The sequence below is a fragment of the Prorops nasuta genome, unplaced genomic scaffold (assembly GCF_024137725.1).
Source record: "Prorops nasuta isolate Cenicafe-Biocafe unplaced genomic scaffold, Cenicafe_Pnas_1.2 PNAS00004, whole genome shotgun sequence".
Classification (NCBI taxonomy): domain Eukaryota; kingdom Metazoa; phylum Arthropoda; class Insecta; order Hymenoptera; family Bethylidae; genus Prorops; species Prorops nasuta.
Window position 1 is genome coordinate 4,785,922 of NW_027116801.1, and position 22,065 is coordinate 4,807,986.

Below are 22,065 nucleotides of genomic sequence, written 5' to 3' on the forward strand. Positions count from 1 at the left end.
GTTAAAAGAACGATGTCTCTAATTTAAAAATTTTATATTCTCAATAAATTTTTAATTGCAACAATTTTGTAAGGATGTTCTTTTAAATTTGTTAATCCCTTTGCAAATTTGTCTGCTTCGGAATTTTAGACTGGCCATTATTTTTATTGTAACTAGTTTTGTTTTACATTTTTAGATTTAGGAATATGTTATATATGTATAGTCTACTAGAATTCGGAGAGTGTCTTGTTATAATTCATTGCGAAAAAATTCTTGTATTTTATGCGTAAATGATGAGAATTCGATAAGGGATCAACAGTTCATAGTATCACTTAAGTATGAAGCTAAAGAGGAAAGTTACAAGAAAATATTTGCAAAATGGAGATTACAATAAAATTTTTTAATGTTCTGTTTTAGCTTTTATAGAAGTATCAGATTGGTATGACTTAAGTTTAAACTCATTGTATTTTTGAATTCAAAAGTCCCATAAATAATTCAAGTAAATTATTTTTAATTATCGTATTTCGGAAAGCTTTTAAGAGCAAAAAAAAATAAAAATGAGCAAGGTACCTCATTTAGAAATATTAAAAAGGAGATTCGCTCAATTTTTAATTTCACCCAAGATTAAACGATAATATCTCTATCTGATAGGTGTTTAAAAATACCAAAAAACGTACACTACAATCCTTTTTTTTCTAAACCGTCCAACATTTGATCATTTCCAAACTTTTCCAACACCTTATAATACGATGGATGTCAGCATAAAAATTAGATGACCAATTTTTTATCATAAAATATTCGTTAGATTCATTAATTTGAATAGTTTTTGCAAATGAAACTAAGTAAAAAAAGTTTTAAACGTGCAGTGATGAGATTAATTTTCATGAGTCACAGACGTCACTCAGCTGTCCGTCACAACGGCGCAAGGAAAGTGGATGCACCAGGGTATCAGCATCAGCAGACGTTTGAGGGATTTATAGACTGTGTCGCTGAAGCTCCAACCTATATTGATTCTACTCTCCCTTACACATAAAGCACTCGCTATATACTTTCTAATTACGCTTATCACGTTAATATGATGGGATTATTTTATATATTTATAATATACTTCTATGGCAATCAATCGTCAATTAACAGTGACAATATCAAGAATATCAGTAAAACTCGTTCTTGCTATGGATGCAGTAGAGGGTAGAGTATAAATTTAAACGAAAAACTTCCAAGTTATTATTATTCATTTTTTTTCGGGTAAATTGCCTAATCTATTAATTTGCAAATTGACGTTGGCATAAATAATTTGCAGTATATTCAACTTTCCATGACTAATTCTCCAAATACTTGAGAATGTTTAATGCGTGGGTGATATCGAGACACTACAGTGTCAAACTTTCAATCAAGGGACTATTTAGCCAATGCAAATTTGTATAAACATCGAATTTAGTAATTGATATATATACAAAAGCAATAATAGAAAATATCTTTTACCAGCTGGCACATTTAATTCATTTTCGGCAATTCTATTTTCAATAGAATAAAAACACTTTATACAAATTATAATTTTACTTAATAATTAAAAAAATATTTGTTGAAAATTCAGAATACACCTTTTTTTAGGATACAATATTTTCGATGATCTTTTATTTAATTTCATTATAAATTCTGCTAAAGATCTTTATTATTTTTCAATAATCAATTTTATCTATTGTTAAGGGCTTTTGACATTTCCCAAGTGGACATTTTTATAAGATATGAAAATATTAAACAATTACCAAGTAATATTTATTAAAATATAAGAGTATTTTTTAAATTTATAAAATGCAGTGGAGCTTACAAATTTGAACGGAGAGGAACGTGGAGTAAACATGCGGAGGTTCCCGCGAAACCTGTTGCTCGCTCCGAGCTCGTAAATTCGAGTGCAGGATGTTGTCCTGGTGAAAACCGTGTCTTTGACGTCTTTATGACGCGAGCTTGACGTTTAATCAATACCAAAATAACGCAGGCGCATCACGGAGATTCAATTCATCCTTTACGCTTTATCATTCGTAATTTTTGTATACATTCAGACTTGAATAGCAATTTTAACATTAAATTATTTGATCCTTTGCATATGGTTAGAACATTTTTAAAACTAATTTTTATTATATATGTGTATTTATAATAAAAAATAATTCTAGAAAATAAATAACTAAATATAATGTATACTTGCTGAATAATCTTAAAACCATAAAAATGACGACGCTGCATTAATTTTAAATATAATTTGTATATATAAACGAAGACAGTAATTAGTCAAACGTTATGTGAGGTAGTTATGTATCATATAAATATTTAAATAAATAATAAGCGTAAATATAAGAAAATATATAAGATTATTTTGCAATGAGAAGAGATTGCAATACTGATGTCCTTTCTAGTCTAGCTGCCAGAAACGTGTCGACTACGACGTGTCAACGAGCAGGATAACATCTTTTGTAGAAATAATTCCAATCTTTCAATACGTATCACGGTCTTTCAGTTTTCTTTTTTTGTAAATGAATCCTAAACCTATACATACTTGGTATTGAAGGAAACAGTAAAGATTACTAATATCGCAAAAGCATCGAGTCAGCAGCAGATCGAATTGTCTCGATGTAATAAAAGACACACCCAGAAAGAAATCTGGCTACAGCATCAGAGACGAAATATTGATTTTCTGTCAGCTTCTCACATTTACGGCGTCTCACAGCGTTTAAACTCTACCAGGAATGTATCAGTATGTAACACCCATTTACCTACTCCCTGTATTAGCGCGATCTATTGTCTGCGCGCACACTGTAGTATTCTCTGGATCTTTAATTATCACAAAACAAGTTTTGATACATGCATCGTCTTTTTTATTTCAAATAAAAAAAAATCTAAGCAGTAGATGAAAGTTACATAATAAATTACGTATAAAATTTTGAACAAATATTTGCTTGGTTATTTAAATTATTATATGATAAGACGATTAGGTGTTTATAATTTCAAACTGGAGTCGCCAATGTTATTAATGTATAAAAAATAATACGCTTGAAAGTTTGGACAAAATAAGAAATTAACGGATGACCAACGATTAATTGTCTAGATGTTATTTATATTATTATTAAATAAAATTAAAAATTAAACAAGAAAGTTTGTGATAAATCTCATTTAAGTAAAGTTGATAGTGTTTATAGAGTAGAAAACATTCTTTCCTTTCTGCAATTTCTGTAATCTTATAGTTTCAACACACACGAAGAAAAGAGATATAAATATCGAGAGTGCAAAAAGTGTAAAAGTATATAGTCTAAAACACACAATATTATCACAGATAATGTAAAAGAAAAAATATGCATTATCATAATTAGAAGGTTACAATTATTTGAAAAAAAACTACGTTTTTTAATCGGCGAAAATTTACTATTTAATTAACCAACAAATTTTTCTAGCCAATATTAGCTGAGTATTAAGAATTTTACCTATAATCACATATTTCTTAAAATCGTGATTCTTTACGAGTTTAAAACTTTGCAAACATTAATTTCTCAGGGGAAACTTTATAAATAAATAAATAATCCGCTCAAATATTTTTACTAATAAATACCTGAACTAATTATGCAGCAGACATAATTAGCAGTTGCTTTTTATATATAAAAAAAAAACTTATCGCAGTCGGTAGGACTCGAACCTACGCTCCCAGAGGGAATCTGATTTCTAGTCAGACGCCTTAACCACTCGGCCACGACTGCCACGACATGTTGAGAGAATAATTTCGTTAATTCAGCTGTAATGATATGAAATTTATAAAAATATAAAATGTTTGACTATTATACAACATATATGTATATATAATAAATTAATACTAAAACTGACAGTAAATTAAATTCAAAAAAAATATTTATAAAATATAAGATACAATAAAAAGTTTATAATAAATAGTGAATATTTATTTACTTTTTAATAAAGAAGCAAGAAATAAATAACAAAACCACTTGAAAAGTAAATCAAAATAAAAAAAAAAATTGACCCCGACGTGATTTGAACACGCAACCTTCTGATCTGGAGTCAGACGCGCTACCGTTGCGCCACGGAGTCACTTCAAGTTGTTGAGGTAAAGTGCCAATCACCTATTGTTGGGAATAGATTATAATAATCTTAGATATTTTACATCTATTTCAATACGCTAGAATCTTTGAAAAATTGATTATATTCAAGCAAAAGTTTACGTCAAGTTCGAATAGATTTTTATATTATAAAAATTAAAAAAAAAATTAATTGGGTTATTAAATTGATATTAGCATACAAATATCTTGATGCATACACTTAAAGAAAACAATAACTGATTAGACATAACTAAGATTCGAAATAATTCAAGTGAAATTGTTAATGTACAATATACACATTGGTAAAACATGCTTGGTAACAAGCATGCGGTGCGTGCTCACATCCCGCATGCGAGCACTGAATTACCCGGATATCAGGATTCAGTAGGAAGCAGCCGTTCTCCTTACGTTGAACAGAGTTTCGCGCGGGTAGTCTCACTGATCCCCTCCTAAGAGCAGGAAAACATAGCGCAGTGCTAGTTGCTCACGTCCACTTACCGTGATATTCCGTCATACCTTGACTTTCGCCCGTGAGGAATTTTTTCAACAGGAACGCATGCAGTTGCTTGTAATCTCGTGCTCACCACTGGTAGAAGTACTAGAGTCAACACTCGAAACGCGTACACATACTCTTAGCCGGCTCTACGAGTGTGGCCTCTACCACTCCTTCTTCCCCACTATTCGCTTCAAAGTCCCACATCAATTTTAGGGGAAAGCGTAATAGTATTTAATTCACGTTTAATCGACTCGGAAGTCTATATCTATTTGCTATTATATTATCAGGCAAATATTCTGAAGAATATAAGCGTTTGCAGTTGCCCCTTATGCTTTTAGAAAATAATTTTTTTTTTTTATAAAAGAACTTAATGTTATTATTGTCAGTTTGGGGGAAAACGGTGTCACTGTCCCGTAGATACATCTTAAAGTGTATATACGAAATTCTAACTGTAAAAATATTCGCCTGTAGAGGTTAATTCCAATGTTAGAGTGAGATACTAGGCCTCTACGTGAACGTGGTCCATCGACTATCCGAAAATTTGGTCTCGATTGAAGTCAATAAACGAATAAACGGCGAAAAGGGATTGTTCTGGACCAATCGGGTATTACTACGTCACAGAGGTGCTTAGGGCCCGCGCGGCTCTTCCTCAAAATTGTGTCTTTCCGATCCACGGCAAACATAACTTGCACGAAAGCTACACAGTTTCGTCAAAGGCCTTCCTGGCTCTTATGCGCTCCTATGAACGATTCGGTTAAATTGTTGATTATGTCCATTCTGACCGCAAACTGCAGATTACCGAACCTCTAGTAACTTATCATTAAAGATGATTTTGTTCTTACTATTTTTACAAAAACATTTGTTCGTGCATATAATATGTAGGGCGGGGTACGCATAGTATGGAAGAGCAATAATACGGGAAACAGTAGAATATATGTATTGAAAAAAGTTCACAGTACAGGTTTCACATGATTTAAAAGAATATAGTATATACATATATTGAAATATTTATAATTTATACATATATGTTTGGTATGGATAGAACTGCAATTATATATTTATAAGAGTTAGTTTCTTAAAATTCCTGGCTTTAATTAAAGTTGTGTAACTGGATTTTGGAATTAATCTTAAACCTTGTATATTTACTTTTATTAATATTTATTTTATAATATCTAGGAATATAATTTTATACATTTAATATATAGTCGATGTTTTTTAAATATAACTAAAATTATATTCATCTAGATTTCACGAAAGTAAAAGAATATACTAATAAACAAATCAACTTTAAAAAGAGCAACAAAAAATGATTTTGTTGTTTCTATTATACATATTGTTTTCTACGCGCGCGCTCGCGCGTGTAGAATCCTTTAATTTATTATTAGGTACTGCTCTGAGAATATTAGTATCAGACGTTTTTGTATACTGTGCCTACTGTTGCTGAAAAAAATATAAGAAATTATTGTGCAAATTCCTTCTTAAAAGTTAATAAAGGAATTCGGTAGGTCTGATTTATGAAGTATTAATAATAATTTGGATGGTAGGAAGGTGTATAGGTACAAAGGAAAAGGTATAGGTAAAGCTTTCCATGGGATCGATTATACTTGTACATTAAAGTCTTATACTTTTTATTGAGTTCAAAATTGTAGCTTTACTCAGTGTCACTTTTAAATTATTTATTTAGAAGAATCTTCAATGAAAATAAGGCCATCTTTAAAGTTATCGTAATTCCAGTAAAAGTATTTTTAGATTTGGCAAAATTCCATTAGACCTGTGTTCCTCGTATATTACCTACTTCCTTGAAATATTTTTACTTGAACAAACATATAAAAAATATAAATAAGAAAGTTAAAAAAATTATGTATATTATTAAAGATAAAGATGCATATTTTATCGTAATTTGTTGATGTTTCAATATGTACTTAAATTCTGTGAAAATTTTGAACTTTTAAATATAGTTATAAATATATACTATAGTTTAATGACATCTCTCTTTAACTCGATTATTATTCAATTTGACGTGTTTCTTTTTTTATATTAAATTCTTTAAAACAGAAAATTCTACAAGTATAATATGGGAAATTGAATAGCTCTCTCTCTTCGTGCTATAGTGTAGCATACATTTTGCTTAGAAAGTACAGAGAGGAACTAACATGTAACAGAAATAAGTTCCTGCTATATAAATTTTTAAATTCGGTAGTGTAAACAATAATCATCAATAATTACCGAGACTAAGAAAAATATGATCAGTTTTAAAATAGATATTTTCACAAACGAAAATCTGCCTTAGCGAAAGTAAGTATATAAGATAGGTAATACGAGATGAGATGGTTGCTTTTATGAATCCTGTTATCCTGATTCGAGGAGGGGCTAAATGAGACAGCCCGCGCGAAAGTCGCTCAGCTGTACAGCAAACGGGAATGCTACCTCTCATGCTACCCTGGTTATTCACGACTCGTATGCGGGATGTGAGCACGGGTTTCTTTAACATGGCCTTCCATTTACACATTTAGGGTTTATGTACATTTATAAAAACAAGAGGCAAAGCATTAATTCATAGATTCTGAACGGATTTTTAAAAAATTGTAACTAATGGAAATCATGATTTAATAACAGTATTTATTTCTTATTTCTCTGAGTGTGCACAGCCCTTAAAATAATTGCATAACCAGTGTGTTTGTGCTTTTCATGCTATTTTGTCCGAAACCGGTTTATCCTTCAGCTTATATTTGTTCCCTTAAAATAACTTTTTACACTCCTTATAACCTACTTTTCACCTTCTATGTGCAGGGGGATTCGATTTGAGTTACTACCTTTAATTCTATTATTCAAATATTATCTACAATGTTATTGTATGTATTATCGTAACAGAATTGGTTTATTATAGATATTTTTATTTAACTTTATTCGATTTTACGAAAAACATTGATAAATACAGAAAAAGAAAAAGGTTAAAGGGATTTTAAAAATGAGATAAACTATTTTTTATCTCTAATATCGCGTATACGAATAAATAAAAACTGAATGAGTTTATTATTTTTCTGAGTAAATTATTTACTTAAAACACATATAAACTATGTTTTAAATTAAAAAATATCAAATTTGATGTACAATATGAACATTAAAACTTGCATAGCATATTCTCTGCTCATTCATTAGTTATTAGTATAATAAATATATATCTTTATTAATAAAATAAATTGAACTTTTGCCTGTACGAAATTACGATAGCATTATAATATAAAAAAATTTTTATTCGACGAATATCTTTACAGTTTAATGCAAATGAATATTTTTTTAGTGGAAAAGATTATTCAACTCTATGTTTTTGTTAATAACAATTGTAATAAAGGTTTATTTAATGCTATGGAAGACCGAGAAAAAGTTAAAATAATATTAGTTTTTATAATATTCGATCCCCTGAATTATAAAATTCTAGGGCGTGGCTCAGGGTGGCATCTTTCGAATGAAGTATGTATCAGGGTAGTAAAATGTGTGGGTGATGCATGCGTGTTCTTTCTTATTAGGATTCTTATTATTTTTATTTCAGCGTATTCTTTTTTAATTTAATATTTAATCAATAAGTAGGCTCATACAAAGCCCGAGTAGGAATTTATCTAACTCCACGAGTTTTTAATAGAAAACGCTGCAAATAACGCTAGACAGAGTAATTATGTTAAACTTCGTTAAATACTCACAATACATTTCTCTTAAATAATTAACGTCCATATGAAGAGTTTCATTAATTATAGAGGCTATGATAATTACGCCATGGATAATCGAAAAATTTTAAGTATAAATAACATACAATCCCTCTAACTAAGCTTATGGTAAATTCTTATAAATACATATTTTCATTGCTCAACATCTCGATAACCGCTAACCGTTAAAGAATAAAAATCATTAAAACTAAAGTTTCTAAAATAATTTTCATTTTAGCCAGATTTATCACTCTATATACCCTTAATTGTTTATAGTAACAAAGCTTCCAAATTAAGTTGTTAAATAAAATATTGACAAATTAATATTATTAACTTGCAAATTTCATATATCTAAAACCAGACAAGAGATAAATAAGAAATTATTATTAACATAAACAAAAAGAATTATCGATATATTAAATTAGTAAGAAGAGCAGATGCTGGTGAACATGTTAATATTATACAAATTAAGATTAGGAAGTGAAGTTCCTAGCTTTTCCAAAGTCTAGAATTTTTACACATTTCAGGAAATTTATTTGTCAACAGTTCAGTTATTTTTATTTTATTATGGTACTTCTAAGTTTGTCACGTTACTATATGTATATAATTATGGTCTTATTTATTTTAGCTTCTCTTTGTACAATTTTTAGTAATGATCTACACTTTAGGAGAATCATTCATTTTCAATAAATTCATTATAATATGTAGGCCAACATTGAAATATTACACTAACAGAATGATTCAATTTTCTTTAGTATATATATATATATATATATATATATATAAACGAACGTTGCAAGTGCAGAGAATTGAAAAAGTAGAAAGTTCAAATATTGTAGCTAAAGATGCTAAAGCTTCATGGCAGAAACAAAAAGACCTTAGATTCAATCTCGGACGAACCAATTGATATCAACTTATTGCATTGCTCTATCAAGTATATACCACCAGCATTAGTAAGTAGATCAGCTACAATACTTACTCTCCATGATGAATAAATACATAACCAACTATGAAGTATGCTCTGCTCAGTAATACTCAGTATGACTATAATTCCGAGCTTCGCCAATGTAATCTGACATATGAGATGGTCCTGTAGTGTTTATATTTGCGATATTGTATTCAGATTTGTGGCGTGCAAGAGCATAATAGTGTAATACTAACACAGTGGTAGTAATAAAGTGAAAATGTTAATCAACTACTCGTATGAATCATTTAACTACGCAATAAAAAAGAGTTCTGAAAATTACAAAATTTACCAATCAACCGATAGATAGCGCGATTGCGGTTGTGGTTGGAATTGTGGTTATTTGGTGCCACTTCCATCACCATATGAACGTATCGTTCTGTACAGAACCAAACAGCAAATAATTAATAAATCTCGTATTATTAATCGTAAATTATGATAGGATAAAAGGCAAAAGAGAATAAACAAATGAAAACTGTTTACAAAAAGTTTAATTGATGGAATGGATCCAATATATCAGCATAATACAGGTTCACTTTACTCTTATAGGTTATACAATAATTAGTTAACAGTTGGATTACTCTTTAATTTTATTAATCATTAAACAATAGTAATATAGCTGTATAATGTATGAAGCATTCAAATCAACAAACGTATATAGCTTTGTCTCAGAAAATTACACAAACTGGCCCTTGATACTGTTTGAAGAAAGTGACTCTAACATAAGTATTTAGATGAGTATTTTGTTACTTTTACATATATATGTATGCAAATTACAATAAAGCAAAGTACTTTGTGGTTATTCTTAATTACAGGGACTTTTATTTATAAAGATTCTTACCAGAAAAAAGAAGCAACGCTAACTTTCAAGTAAAGGACAGGTGACAGTATCAATTATCTAATAAAAGAAATGACAGCCAGTGCAACATTTAGTTCTTAAATTAGGTAAATAATTCTGTAATTTGTAAAAGTATAAGCACTAAATTTCAGTACAAGTTTTATTCCAAGTATAATTGCAGTAAAAGATCTTATATAGAAAGAATGGAGCTAGAACTCTGATAGATATAACTGCCAATTGGGTCAGTCTAAATAAATTAGAGGATTATGTAACACATTTATAAGTTGCTATTATAGCATCTCGATATTAACTAACTTAACAAAACAAAAGAACTTTACTTTTTCACAATTATTATATATTAGAAATTTTATTCAAAATAATCAGGAAAGGAAAAGAAAAGTTCAACCTGTATACTAGTCAAGGCTACCGTTGAGGCCTTGCGTAAACAATAAGGTAAATAACTGCAATTACAATTATGTACATAATAGTAATATTAAAAATGTTTACAGATTCAATTTCATGTAAACTTTGTAAGGAAACTTCACTTGATTTCTGCCGTTAGTAGAAATCTTTGTATCAAATAATAAGTAAGAGATTATATGTTTACAAATTGGATATAATTAAGCAAATTGGAACAAACCAACAATTTTTTGAATGAATTGACAGCAATAAATTATGTGGAACACTGTCAAATCTGTTAATATTAGATGATTGTATCAGTTTGTTCTTGAATTGCTGTTGAGTTTATCTTGAAAAACAAATTTATGCAGTCATTTGATATTTTTGTAATAATAGTGGAAGAACATGTAGTTAATGAGATGATAAAATCTATTTGTTACATTTTTTATACATTTTTTAGAAGAATCTCAGTGCCTGTTTGCTAACTGTAGTTAAATAATCCATTTTTTGTTGAATGTAAAGTAGCATTTTTAAAATATTTGAATGTTTCTAAAAAATATCATTGCTACACACTTCCAATAATATGTTGTGCTCTCTATTCATTTGTACATTTTCATTCTACACAGCTTTCTTATTCTAACTCTTGTTCTATAAATCTTTTTAATATTTTTCGATTGATTTAGTTGAATGTAATAATATATTAGTGTAAAGATAAGTTTCAAAGAAAAATTGTAGAATTATAGCTTTTTTTGGAAATATCTTTATCGAATTAGTAATATATTTCGATATCATCGGTATACAGGCTTTGGTACTGAATCTGTGTCGCATTAACGATTAGATTCTTTAAAAATTAAAATGTTTAAAAGTATAGCATATTCCAAACTATAGCTTTAAATATTATATTAAGTTTAAATTATAAATACTGCTATTAAGCAGGCAATAACAATTAGTGTTGTAATGTACTGAAACTAATGTACGGAGAACATGAATCAGTATATTGATTTTTTCCATAACAATAAGTTTAGTTCGATCTTTTCTTCATATTCATCATTAACCTCGAATGCTTGTTGAAATTTTTTTATAAAATTTTATAAGCTTTATATGAAATCCTTGTAATAGTTGATCTCCTAAATTCACCACAATATTTATGATTATTTTGAAAATTGTATATACATATACTTGTTCTTGAAATCATTAAATAAATTCTTATACTTCAAAAAATCGTAATTTTTCTTGTCACAAATAACAAGTCATCTACATTTATCATGCATAAACTAAGGACCAGATGCATCTGATTATAAATTGCTATATGAAAAACAGTCTTTATAGGTGTTCTATTTTTAATTTGTAAATTTTTTATGTGGATTCATAATCAGCGGCATAAATAATTTCCGATAAATATGATTACGTGCAAAATTCAACACTCTTCGCTTCTAGTATTTTGGTCGAGTTGGCACAGAAATTTGACTTTAAATGTGCATTATTGAAATGATTAAATATCTATTTTATAGTGATCTCCTAAAGAAACTAACTTAGAACGGTGAAGTTTGCTTAATCTTTATTGTTCATTTACAATATTCAATCGTTATTTTTCTAATATATTCGAAATATTAATGATTAATCTTATTGCTATTATTTCGCCATAAATTAATTTTAAATACAATACAAATATATTAAAATAACCTAAAAAGCACTAAAAATTAATGGGTTTTATATTCCAAGCCTAAAAAATGTAAGAAGAAAAATGAAAAATAGAACGACGAGGATGGGATTCGAACCCACGCGTGCAGAGCACATTGGATTAGCAGTCCAACGCCTTAACCACTCGGCCACCTCGTCACTTGTAGGTCTATGCCCCAAGTGTACCTAATAAGCACAGTTTTAAAAAAATATCATTTATATTAACAATCAGTTTTACGTACTTCGGTTTATAAACAGATTGTTATCTAAATGATTTCTCATTATTAACTGAACAGGTTTAACTTTTTGAGAAACAATACTTTATTAATAACAGTTAAACTGATCATGAAATATTCACTATGCCATAATAATTTCAAAATATCAATTTACTTATGAAATGATTATTTTAAATATTCTTTGATAGTTATTTCACGATTATTCTGAAATAAATATTTAAATACGACAACAACGAAGGCTTTGAAACCGCTTACAATGATTGTGTAATTTACCATAATTATTAACAATTATTTAATTCCTGGAAGTAAGCAGAAATTGTAATAAAATCCAAGGTCGCAAATTTCACTTTTACTTTTTTGTGTTTTGCCAATAATAGTTCGTTAACGGGAATCCGTATACCGACATTACAGGGCGAAAACTATTTCGCATGCAGCGTCGTCATTTTTTGACGGATTGTAAAGTTATTACAGGTTTTTGGAAATGCCAGAAGCTTATCTACTAAGTTACGTTAGGAAAATTAACAAAAAATGAAAAAAAATTTTGGTTTAAATAAATAAATTAACATTATTGAAAAACAACAATTAAATCGCAAAATCCCCCAACGTACTTTACTAGATAATGTTCATACGTTTCCAAAAAGTCCACATAAATCCAAATCCGTCAAGAAATGACGATGCTGCATGCGAAATAAATAATGGAAGAATTTCGTGTTCGGGAAGTTGCTAACATGAAATTCTTCCATTATTTATTTCGCATGCAGCATCGTCATTTCTTGATGGATTTGCATTTATGTGGACTTTTTGGAAACGTATGAACATTATCTAGTAAAGTACGTTGGGGGATTTTGCGATTTAATTGTTGTTTTTCAATAATGTTAATTTATTTATTTAAACCAAAATTTTTTTTCATTTTTTGTTAATTTTCCTAACGTAACTTAGTAGATAAGCTTCTGGCATTTCCAAAAACCTGTAATAACTTTACAATCCGTCAAAAAATGACGACGCTGCATGCGAAATAGTTTTTGCTCTGTAATGTCGGTATACGGATTCCCGTTAAACCGCTTAGGAAATTACAGCTATATGCCGTCTTAGTATAAGTTACTGATGCTGCAATTCCAGTGTAAAATTTTAAATATTTTTTAATGTAAATTGTGAATATAAGCTCCTAATCGTTATTCTACTATTATTAATTTCAGTTATGAATTTGCAGATTGCGTTTCCCGGAAGCAACACAAAATTAGTCATGTTAACGTCGTTACGAACAGAAATCCGGTAATTTTGATATAATCAGAACTAATTTTGCTATTGGGGTATAATTAACTTAACAGAAACAAATGAAAAGGAAACAGTCAGTAGGTATCTTATTTAGTAATATCTGTCTTCACCAGTAGCGTATCTATATTTTATCTTGCAATTAAATAATTATTATAACTCTTGAAGTTCTTTTTGAAGTAGAACACCCTATAGGTTGTTACATTTCCTTGCAGCTGGTTTCGACAGCTTTCCAAAGCATTATATTGACGTACTATTTAATCCAAGCCTTCAGCTACACAAGCATATATAAAAGTATACAGTGTGTACTACTTAGAAAGTTCAAGAACGTCTTCACGTGATCTCCAGACAATTATTCAACGTCCAGTCAATGACTTCATCTTACGTGAAACATGTTTTCCTGCTGTCAATATTTATTAATTAGCTGCTTAGATTAAAATGAACTGCCCTGTATGTATCTAATGAAATTGCATTTTTATTATTTATTGTTTTTAAACACTCTACAGAGATTGACCAGATTTCAACAAACCTCCGTCATTTGTCTTGTTATTGCTTGGATAGAGAATAATATTTGTGACTAAGCATCTTTTCTTGTAACCATCGGTATCTTAAAGATACGCTTGAGAAATTATCTCCATCCACCATTCACCAACAAAGTAAGTCTGTTGCGTAATGGGTTGTCTGACTCTACGTACCTCTACGTAACTTGCTGTATGTCCAAACAGTATGATAACTGAATGCGTTGAGTGATGTTTGGCTTCAAAATGGAACACACAATGGAGCTTAAGTTGAACTACACACCAGAATACAATGAAGAAGATTTGTTAAATTTTGAAAAGGAATTTTCCAGGCTTGAAGGTATAATTACATTTTCCATTCATTTCTTTTTTTTATTAATCGATTTAATAACTTACTGATAGTTAAAAGTGCCGATAATTTGTAAAGAACGAATATAGACCTCATCTGATAGGTCATCAGAGTCTGTATGAGAAATAATTGCAAAAATCTATATTTTAATTAATCGCTGAATATTAATCAACTTAAAATGTGTAGCTAAAACTATAATTCTCATTTTATTCAAATTTTCTAGAAAATTAGCAGCAAAAAATATTCTTAAAAATTTATATAAATATTATATTTCATAACAAAAACACTTATTTCGGCTCAAAAATATAATCTTTATTTAATTCTTCATAATATAAAATAATGAAGCAAGTTACAGCACGTTTACACTCTGTGTATTAAATAGTAGTAGAATGACGTAGGAAAATTTTTGTTATTTATATTAAATTCAGTATTAATTTTAGAGGAATGTTACGCCGATCATGCCGGAGCTACGCTATATTCCGATTCACAAATGAGAAATATTATTGGAAACATGCAGCGAATGACCTACGCTAATCCACATTCTGGTGGCGTCGCCGGAGCTAATACTCACGATATTATTGAACAAATGAGAAACACGTATGATATTTAAAACAAATAAATATATATATATATACCTACTATAATATAACAAACCTGAACTAAGGCTTAGGAGATCTCATTTATTATAATTTATAGAGTATTGGAGCACTTTCATACTTCAGTAGAAGAATATAGCGTTATATTTACATCTGGAGCAACGAGCAGTCTAAAAACGATAGCTGAAACTTTTGTATTTGATAGAAATAAAACAAATGATGCAAAAAATGCTGGACATTTTGTTTATATGCAAGATAATCATACGTCAGTGCTGGGGATGAGAGATTTAGTTTCAGAGAGAGGCGCTAAAATAACGAGCATTAGTCACAATGATGCCATTAAAATTTTCGAAAATCCCCTCACATTTTTCAACGATAACCTGCATTCTGATAAAAATTCATTGTTTGCGTTCTCCGCTCAGTGTAATTTTTCAGGTTTAAAATACCCACTAAAATGGATCGATAATGTACATAAAGGCTCACTGTCCGTTTTTGTTAATGAAAAAAATATACGATGGTATGTTCTTCTTGACGCTGCCAGTTTTGTGGCTACAAATGATTTAAATTTATCGCTTTTCAAACCAGATTTTGTATGTTTATCTTTTTACAAGATGTTTGGGTATCCAACTGGTTTAGGGGCTCTTTTGGTTAAAAATTCTAGCTCCGATGTATTGAAAAAACAATATTATGGTGGTGGTACTGTTAAAGTTGTTCTAAGCTCTGAAATGTTTCATAAGAAACGTACTGCTTTGCATGAAAGGTAGTTGCAGTCAAATAATTTCAAGAATATTCTTAAATTATCGACTATATTTTATTTAAGTAAAAATAACTTAATTTTTTTACTGCAGATTCGAAGATGGGACGATAAACTATTTATCTGTAATATCACTACAATATGGATTTGATATATTATCGAAAATCTCTATGAAAAGAATTTCCAAACATGTGTTTTCTCTTATGAGAATATTGCACCATTCTTTATTACAATTACACCATCACAATGGTACACCAGTGGTTAAAATTTATTCTGATACCGATTACGAAAATGGTAATCTACAAGGTGGCATTATTGCTTTTAATATTTTGCGTTCAAATGGCGAATATGTAGGCTATGTAGAGTTTTTAAATATGGCTTCACTATTTAAAATACATGTTAGAACCGGATGTTTCTGTAACCCTGGAGCTTGTCAGCGACATTTGTCATTATCCAATGAAGAAATTTTAAAGAATTATGAGGCTGGATACGTATGTGGTGGATCTACTGATTTAATAAATGGAAAACCAACTGGAGCAATTAGAATTTCGTTTGGTTATATGTCTACTATAAAAGATGTAGATACTATTTTGAATATGATTAAAAAATGTTTTGTAGATGGTCCATTATTATATAAGCTTCCTAGTTGGTGGGATAATTACAAAATTCTAGTTCAAAGAAAGTACTGTCAATCTTTTGAGAATGATATACAGATTAACGATGTTAAACATAAAAATACTGTTAATACTTCAAAACGCATTGATATAATATCAACTTCAATCTTTAGTGAAAACCATATAAATAAACTTGAGAAATGGCCAAAATATTCCAAAAATACTGAACAAATAACTTTAAAAAAAATATTTATATATCCCATTAAATCATGCGGAGCATACGAAATTGAAGATTCTTGGATATTAGGAATGAAAGGATTAAAATATGATAGAGAATGGATGATTTTAACTTCTGCAGGCACTTCTCTTACTCAAAAACAAAATATTAAACTGTGTTTGATTAAACCAGTACTTAATTTGAAAAGAAACTGTTTGACTTTATCTTTCCCAGGTACATTTTAACTAAAAGAGATGCTTGTAATTTTGGTACTAAAGATAGAGACCTGATTATAATTAAAACCTATTTAATTTTAGGAATGCCATCCATAGATATAACTTTGGAATATCCAAAAATGAAGTCTTCAGAGGGTTTAATGTGTCAGAGTAGAGTTTGTGGGCACAAAGTTGAAGGATTTGATTGTGGTTTGGAAATTTCCGAATGGTTGAGCCTAGCTGTGGGTCAACCAAACTTAAAGCTTATCAGACAAAACAATTTCGGGAGTAAAAAGCCTGGTGAGAAAATAGATTTCTATTTAAAATACGTTTCGTACTACCTATTTTTTACTCTTTTACAGAACTATCCTTTTCTAGTCAAGCACAGTATTTATTAATAAATAAAGAAAGCGTTTCATGGCTAACAGATAAAATACATGATAAAGATTTTAAAAAAGAAACTGTTCTAAGTAGATTTAGAGGAAATTTTATTATTGAAGGAGGACATCCCTTTCAAGAAACTAACTGGCAAACTATTATGATAGGAAGAAATAAATTTAGGGTATTAATTTGAATTTTTACTTAGTTAATTTAAATATATTAGTTCTGTTAATATTTCTTTGTCTATTGTGGCTTTTTAAAACAGATAAGTGGTGAATGTACAAGATGTCAGATGATATGCATTGATCAGACAAATGGTGAAAAAACAGTAGAGCCTTTACGAACATTAGGAGAATTATTTCATGGAAAACTCCGATTTGGTATATATCTTAGCAATATAATGACAGCTGATGGAATAATTAAAAATGGGGATACGATTGTTGTGGAAGAATGAAGATGTAGTAAATTTATATATTATATTGTTTGCGATATTATTAGTAATTAATTAAAACTTTTCGACATTTTATTTATTTATGACATTCTAATAGATCTTTATACATTATTTTTAACGTCACTCTATATTTTTCTTATTTTATATTGTCTTATACTATTTTATAGTGGTATGCCTTTAGAAATCATATTTATTCTAAATGTGTAATACTAAATGATTAAGTACCTTACTTCGAAAAATCTCTCATAAGTTTGTCAAACAATCGTATCATTTTTTCACATTGCTGACCATTAAATTTTAAAACTAGTTTCCCTTTAAAAACAATAATAATTAGGGAAACCGTTGTTAGGAGATTTGGAGACACTGTTTGTTTAACTAATTTTAAATTTCAAGTAAGTTAATAAAATTAAAAATCACTGCTAGAATATATTATTTTAAATTTCTCTTGCCTTATCCCCTTTCTAAGTTTTTTCTACCTAGCACTTTAGCTTTATAAATTTTATTATTTTTGGCTTGAAAAATAAATTTTATCGATTGAAGGGCCAGTTGTGCTGAGTTATTTATTTGACCACCAGGATTTACCAGTGTGAAGTTAGCACGTCCCAAATTTTAAAAATGAAAAAAAAACAAACAGTTCTAGTAGCACCTGGACAAGTTCTACAGTTCCTTGCTATTTTTCAAAAAAGTTCTGCAGATTGAACTCGAAAAACTATAAAAAGATAATTTGGGGTGCTAACTTCAAACTGGTCCAGGACTTAGTATCAAATCTCGAGAGCTTTCAGCCTATGGTATATAAGCAATTTGCTAAGAGGTTTAAAAATACCTCGCCTTTTCTAGTCTTGACTGAGTGGTATGTGAGATTTCTACCCAACCTACTGAAGATAAAATTCCGCTTATTTTGCTACAGCATATATTTTAGTTTGATCATTTCCCTTCTCCCTTTTTAAGTAAAAATCAATCTCATTCAGCAATTGAAATTCTGTTACTGTAGCTCTCATATTTCTTCTTTTAGAATTATTTATATTACTTTTTAAAATAGTTATTTCTGATATGTTTACGTCTAGTTTTTTTTTCTGAAGAAATTCGAATTTTAAATTAGTGAACAGATTAATTATAAAAGAAGAAAGCCTTTCGTTACATGTCATTAGCATATGACTAAACCTACTCTTAAACACTGTGACTTAACTTCCACCATTAAGTTTTAATTAAAAAGTTTTACTAGAAATCAAGCATTGATAAAGAGTTATTTTTTACTCAGATAATTCAGATTAGATGGATTAATGAATATAAAATTTTTGTTTTCAAGACAAATAAAACATTCACGTGGGAGAAAACATATGAATCGTCAATTTTCAGTAAATATACACGAGCTAATAAATATTTCAGTAATGTCGTTACCATCACTGAACAGAAGTCAAACTACAGGTGACCGCTATTTATTGAATTGAGCATTTGCTGTAATTTTTTACAATCACAATGTAACTCATATGCATGGTAGTATGCTAATTCAATTCACATCTGATGGCTTAACTATTAGTTTCGCGCAAGCTTCCTAGCCCTTCTGGTACTCTCGTGCGCCTTAGTTGGAGAAACAGAGTATTATTGTATCCGTATAAAATAAAAAGTCATTGGAAAATGATTGAGTTACACTAATGTTCTCAATAAGGAAAGGATTTTTCTTTCTCAATTATATGTAACATTATTATGTTTTATCATATGGCCCTTAAGAGAATGCATACTTTTTATCTAGTTGATTCCTACATCTTACGAAGTAAATTCATTAAAATATTCAAAAATTTCAAAAAATAATTTTAACCTTTCAGGAGATTAATTCAATATTATTTTTAAAATTAATCATATATGTATCTCTAAAATATATACCTATATAAGTATTTTTTCTTTTAGAAGAAGTATTAGTATTTGATTTGGTTATTATAGTTATATAGAGATTTTTTCTTCATGCATATTCTGTAATTAAAATCGATGCGACGAGGCTACAAAGTATTAAAGGTTATGTGAAAATTATAAAGACATTATAAATAGTCGACTCACACAGATATACACGAGAAAGAAAGAGCATGTTGACAGATAATTCCCTTGCAGTCACTGTGATATGGAATAATTATATATATTATGATATTATAAATAATTAATAATAATAACTCTTATAAAAAATTAAAATTAACTAATGTTAACATTGTTCTACGCTGGATAAAATCTATCATTTTAAAAGCTTTGTTGTGCAAAGATCAATAAATACTGAATAATTCATACAATCGTGTGTTGTGCCATGAGAATATTGCAACTCTTTAGTCTCATTAGAAGCTCTCATGTGAGACGTTTACTGCTATAAATTGTATAGTCGTCGTGCAACTAAGAATCGCCCATATTCCATATAATCAGTTATTTATTAAACTTCATTTATTTAGGGGGCAATAAAACTTTTTTGAAGAAAATTATCTTCATACAAAAATTTTGTATTCTCAGAAATTAATTTTTAAGGTTTTCGTAAACATTGGGATGAGAATTAAAATGTCAAATACATTTGAATAAATTTTCATAATTATACCTATGAACAGATTATAAACTTATAAAAGGACCAGAAAGAATATAAAATTATGAAATATGATGATCTGTCTATAAGCAGCAATGTCAAGAAAACTACAATGACAAAAAATAAAATGCTGCCAAATACACAAAAGCCGAATTCTTTATGGAAGTGGTGGTTTGTTTTAATATGTTTCAAAATCCTAGGTCTTGCTACTTTTACTATTTATACAGATGTCAATAATAATAGTAGAAACAAGAAAGAGACTATTCAATTTGTTTACTCTAGACTTGGCAGTGCATACAATTTAATTTTGATATGTGTTGTTGTCGCTGTAAAATACGTGTGCGTTTCAACTAGGTGAGTCTTCTGATGTTGACAAATTCTTGATAATATATAAACATAACACTAATAGTTACTAATTTATAGTTTTGAAACAGCTTTTGCGAACGACTCCCCTTTCTCTGTAGGATTTGGATCCACTGAGAATGCTATAACTTCTATATGTGTCTGTGGAATTTTCATAATGTATTGTTGGGATCAAAAGACTATGCTGAGAATTACTTGTAGAGTAATTGAGATGAAAAATCAATTTAGGAAAGTTAAATCATTAATACACCGACAAACTTTTCTCATGAAATCGATCTTTTTTGTAATTTTGAATTTTATAAGTAATATAATTCTATTAATTTTGGAAATATTCAGTTTATCTGATCATAATACACTGCTTTATTTAATAAATACAGTGTTAGGATTCCTTGTAAGCATGTTATTCATCCAGTACTACTTAGCAATTGCCTATTTTAATGCAAGGTAAACTATGTATACTAATAGATAATCACTTGATACATCTAACTTACACACAATAAAAGGAATAATATTTTAAATATTTTATAAGACTTGTAGAAGTTAATAACGCTATCCAAGACTTATTAAGAAAAAATTGGACCGAACACCAATATGACAACTTGTTGACACCAGCTCGTAGTATTTGCGTAAGTGATTCGTCGGTTAGCAACTTGTTACAGCTCAAATATATTCACACAATGCTTTGTGAAATTTGTAATGAGATCGCAGAATTTTATGCTGCGCCAATATTGTTTGGTACGACTCTCACATTCTATTCTTTGATCTATAATGCTTACTATCTAGTTATGCCTATTGTAACAAATAGTTACCCCTTAACAAAAATAGACGCTATAGATTTAGCAACGTGGATAATATGTCTTTTATATCCGCTTGCTTTAGCTACCATCAACAATACACTGATTCTTAAAGAAGTAAGATCTAATAATTTTTATAACCTGTCTTTATCATATAACTTTATTCCTCCTATATACATAACAAATGTTTTTAGTTTAAAAAAACTGGTACTATTGTCCATAAATTGCTGGATAATGCGGTAGGAACAACAATCAAAACAGAGGTAAAGAGTAATTTGTTATTTAAAAAAAGAAAATCTTTAGTTAGTAATGTAAGATTTCTGTACAGCTGAAACAGTTTTCTCAACAACTCTTACACCAAAACGTCGAATTTACGGCTTATGGAATCTTTCCTTTCGATTCTTCCCTATTACACATGGTATAAATCTACTTTTAACTTAAATTATGTAACCGCTGTAATAAATAATATTTTATTTTCTTTTTCAGATATTAGCAGCGGTAACATCATATCTTATCATTTTAATTCAATTTCAAATTGGACAAAATCAGCAAAGAAAACATTTATGTAATTGTACAGCAACATAAATTTGATAA

At 29.1% G+C, this 22,065-nt stretch overlaps 2 protein-coding genes and 3 non-coding genes across 6 annotated transcripts; 2 read left to right on the forward strand and 3 right to left on the reverse strand.

The window, feature by feature from the left end:
- Positions 1-3,643: 3,643 nt before the first annotated feature.
- TRNAS-AGA (transfer RNA serine (anticodon AGA)) lies at positions 3,644-3,725 on the reverse strand. The gene has a single exon. It is a non-coding gene; the product is annotated as a tRNA-Ser (tRNA).
- A 274-nt stretch (positions 3,726-3,999) lies between these two features.
- Positions 4,000-4,071, reverse strand: TRNAW-CCA (transfer RNA tryptophan (anticodon CCA)). Its single transcript has one exon. It is a non-coding gene; the product is annotated as a tRNA-Trp (tRNA).
- Positions 4,072-12,234: 8,163 nt separating this feature from the next.
- TRNAS-GCU (transfer RNA serine (anticodon GCU)) lies at positions 12,235-12,316 on the reverse strand. The gene has a single exon. It is a non-coding gene; the product is annotated as a tRNA-Ser (tRNA).
- Positions 12,317-14,321: 2,005 nt separating this feature from the next.
- mal (maroon-like) lies at positions 14,322-18,195 on the forward strand. Of its 2 annotated transcripts, XM_066725260.1 has the most exons (7): positions 14,323-14,523; positions 14,973-15,129; positions 15,229-15,888; positions 15,977-16,947; positions 17,031-17,228; positions 17,291-17,490; positions 17,575-18,195. In XM_066725260.1, the coding sequence occupies exons 1-7, from the start codon at positions 14,415-14,417 to the stop codon at positions 17,761-17,763; spliced, it is 2,484 nt and encodes an 827-aa protein (XP_066581357.1). In that variant the 5' UTR covers positions 14,323-14,414; the 3' UTR covers positions 17,764-18,195. The 2 variants fall into 2 exon arrangements, with proteins under 2 accessions (XP_066581358.1, XP_066581357.1); XM_066725261.1 differs by lacking the exon at positions 17,575-18,195 and having other exon boundaries at positions 14,322-14,523; positions 17,307-17,473.
- A 1,944-nt stretch (positions 18,196-20,139) lies between these two features.
- On the forward strand, positions 20,140-22,056 carry LOC136772743 (putative gustatory receptor 28b). The gene is made up of 6 exons (XM_066725870.1): positions 20,140-20,668; positions 20,738-21,121; positions 21,207-21,588; positions 21,666-21,734; positions 21,800-21,889; positions 21,958-22,056. Exons 1-6 carry the CDS (start codon positions 20,379-20,381, stop codon positions 22,054-22,056), a joined length of 1,314 nt encoding a protein of 437 aa, XP_066581967.1. The 5' UTR covers positions 20,140-20,378.
- Positions 22,057-22,065: the final 9 nt, after the last annotated feature.

Bases quoted from the DNA above. Each gene is read 5' to 3' on its own strand.
- mal (XM_066725260.1), top strand. From the start codon at position 14,415: ATGTTTGGCTTCAAAATGGAACACACAATGGAGCTTAAGTTGAACTAC. The intron at 15,130-15,228 runs GTATGATATTTA...TATAATTTATAG, and splicing joins ATTGAACAAATGAGAAACAC to AGTATTGGAGCACTTTCATA. The intron at 17,229-17,290 runs GTGAGAAAATAG...ACTCTTTTACAG, and splicing joins TTTCGGGAGTAAAAAGCCTG to AACTATCCTTTTCTAGTCAA.
- LOC136772743 (XM_066725870.1), top strand. From the start codon at position 20,379: ATGAAATATGATGATCTGTCTATAAGCAGCAATGTCAAGAAAACTACA. The intron at 21,589-21,665 runs GTAAGATCTAAT...AAATGTTTTTAG, and splicing joins ATACACTGATTCTTAAAGAA to TTTAAAAAAACTGGTACTAT. The intron at 21,735-21,799 runs GTAAAGAGTAAT...ATTTCTGTACAG, and splicing joins GAACAACAATCAAAACAGAG to CTGAAACAGTTTTCTCAACA.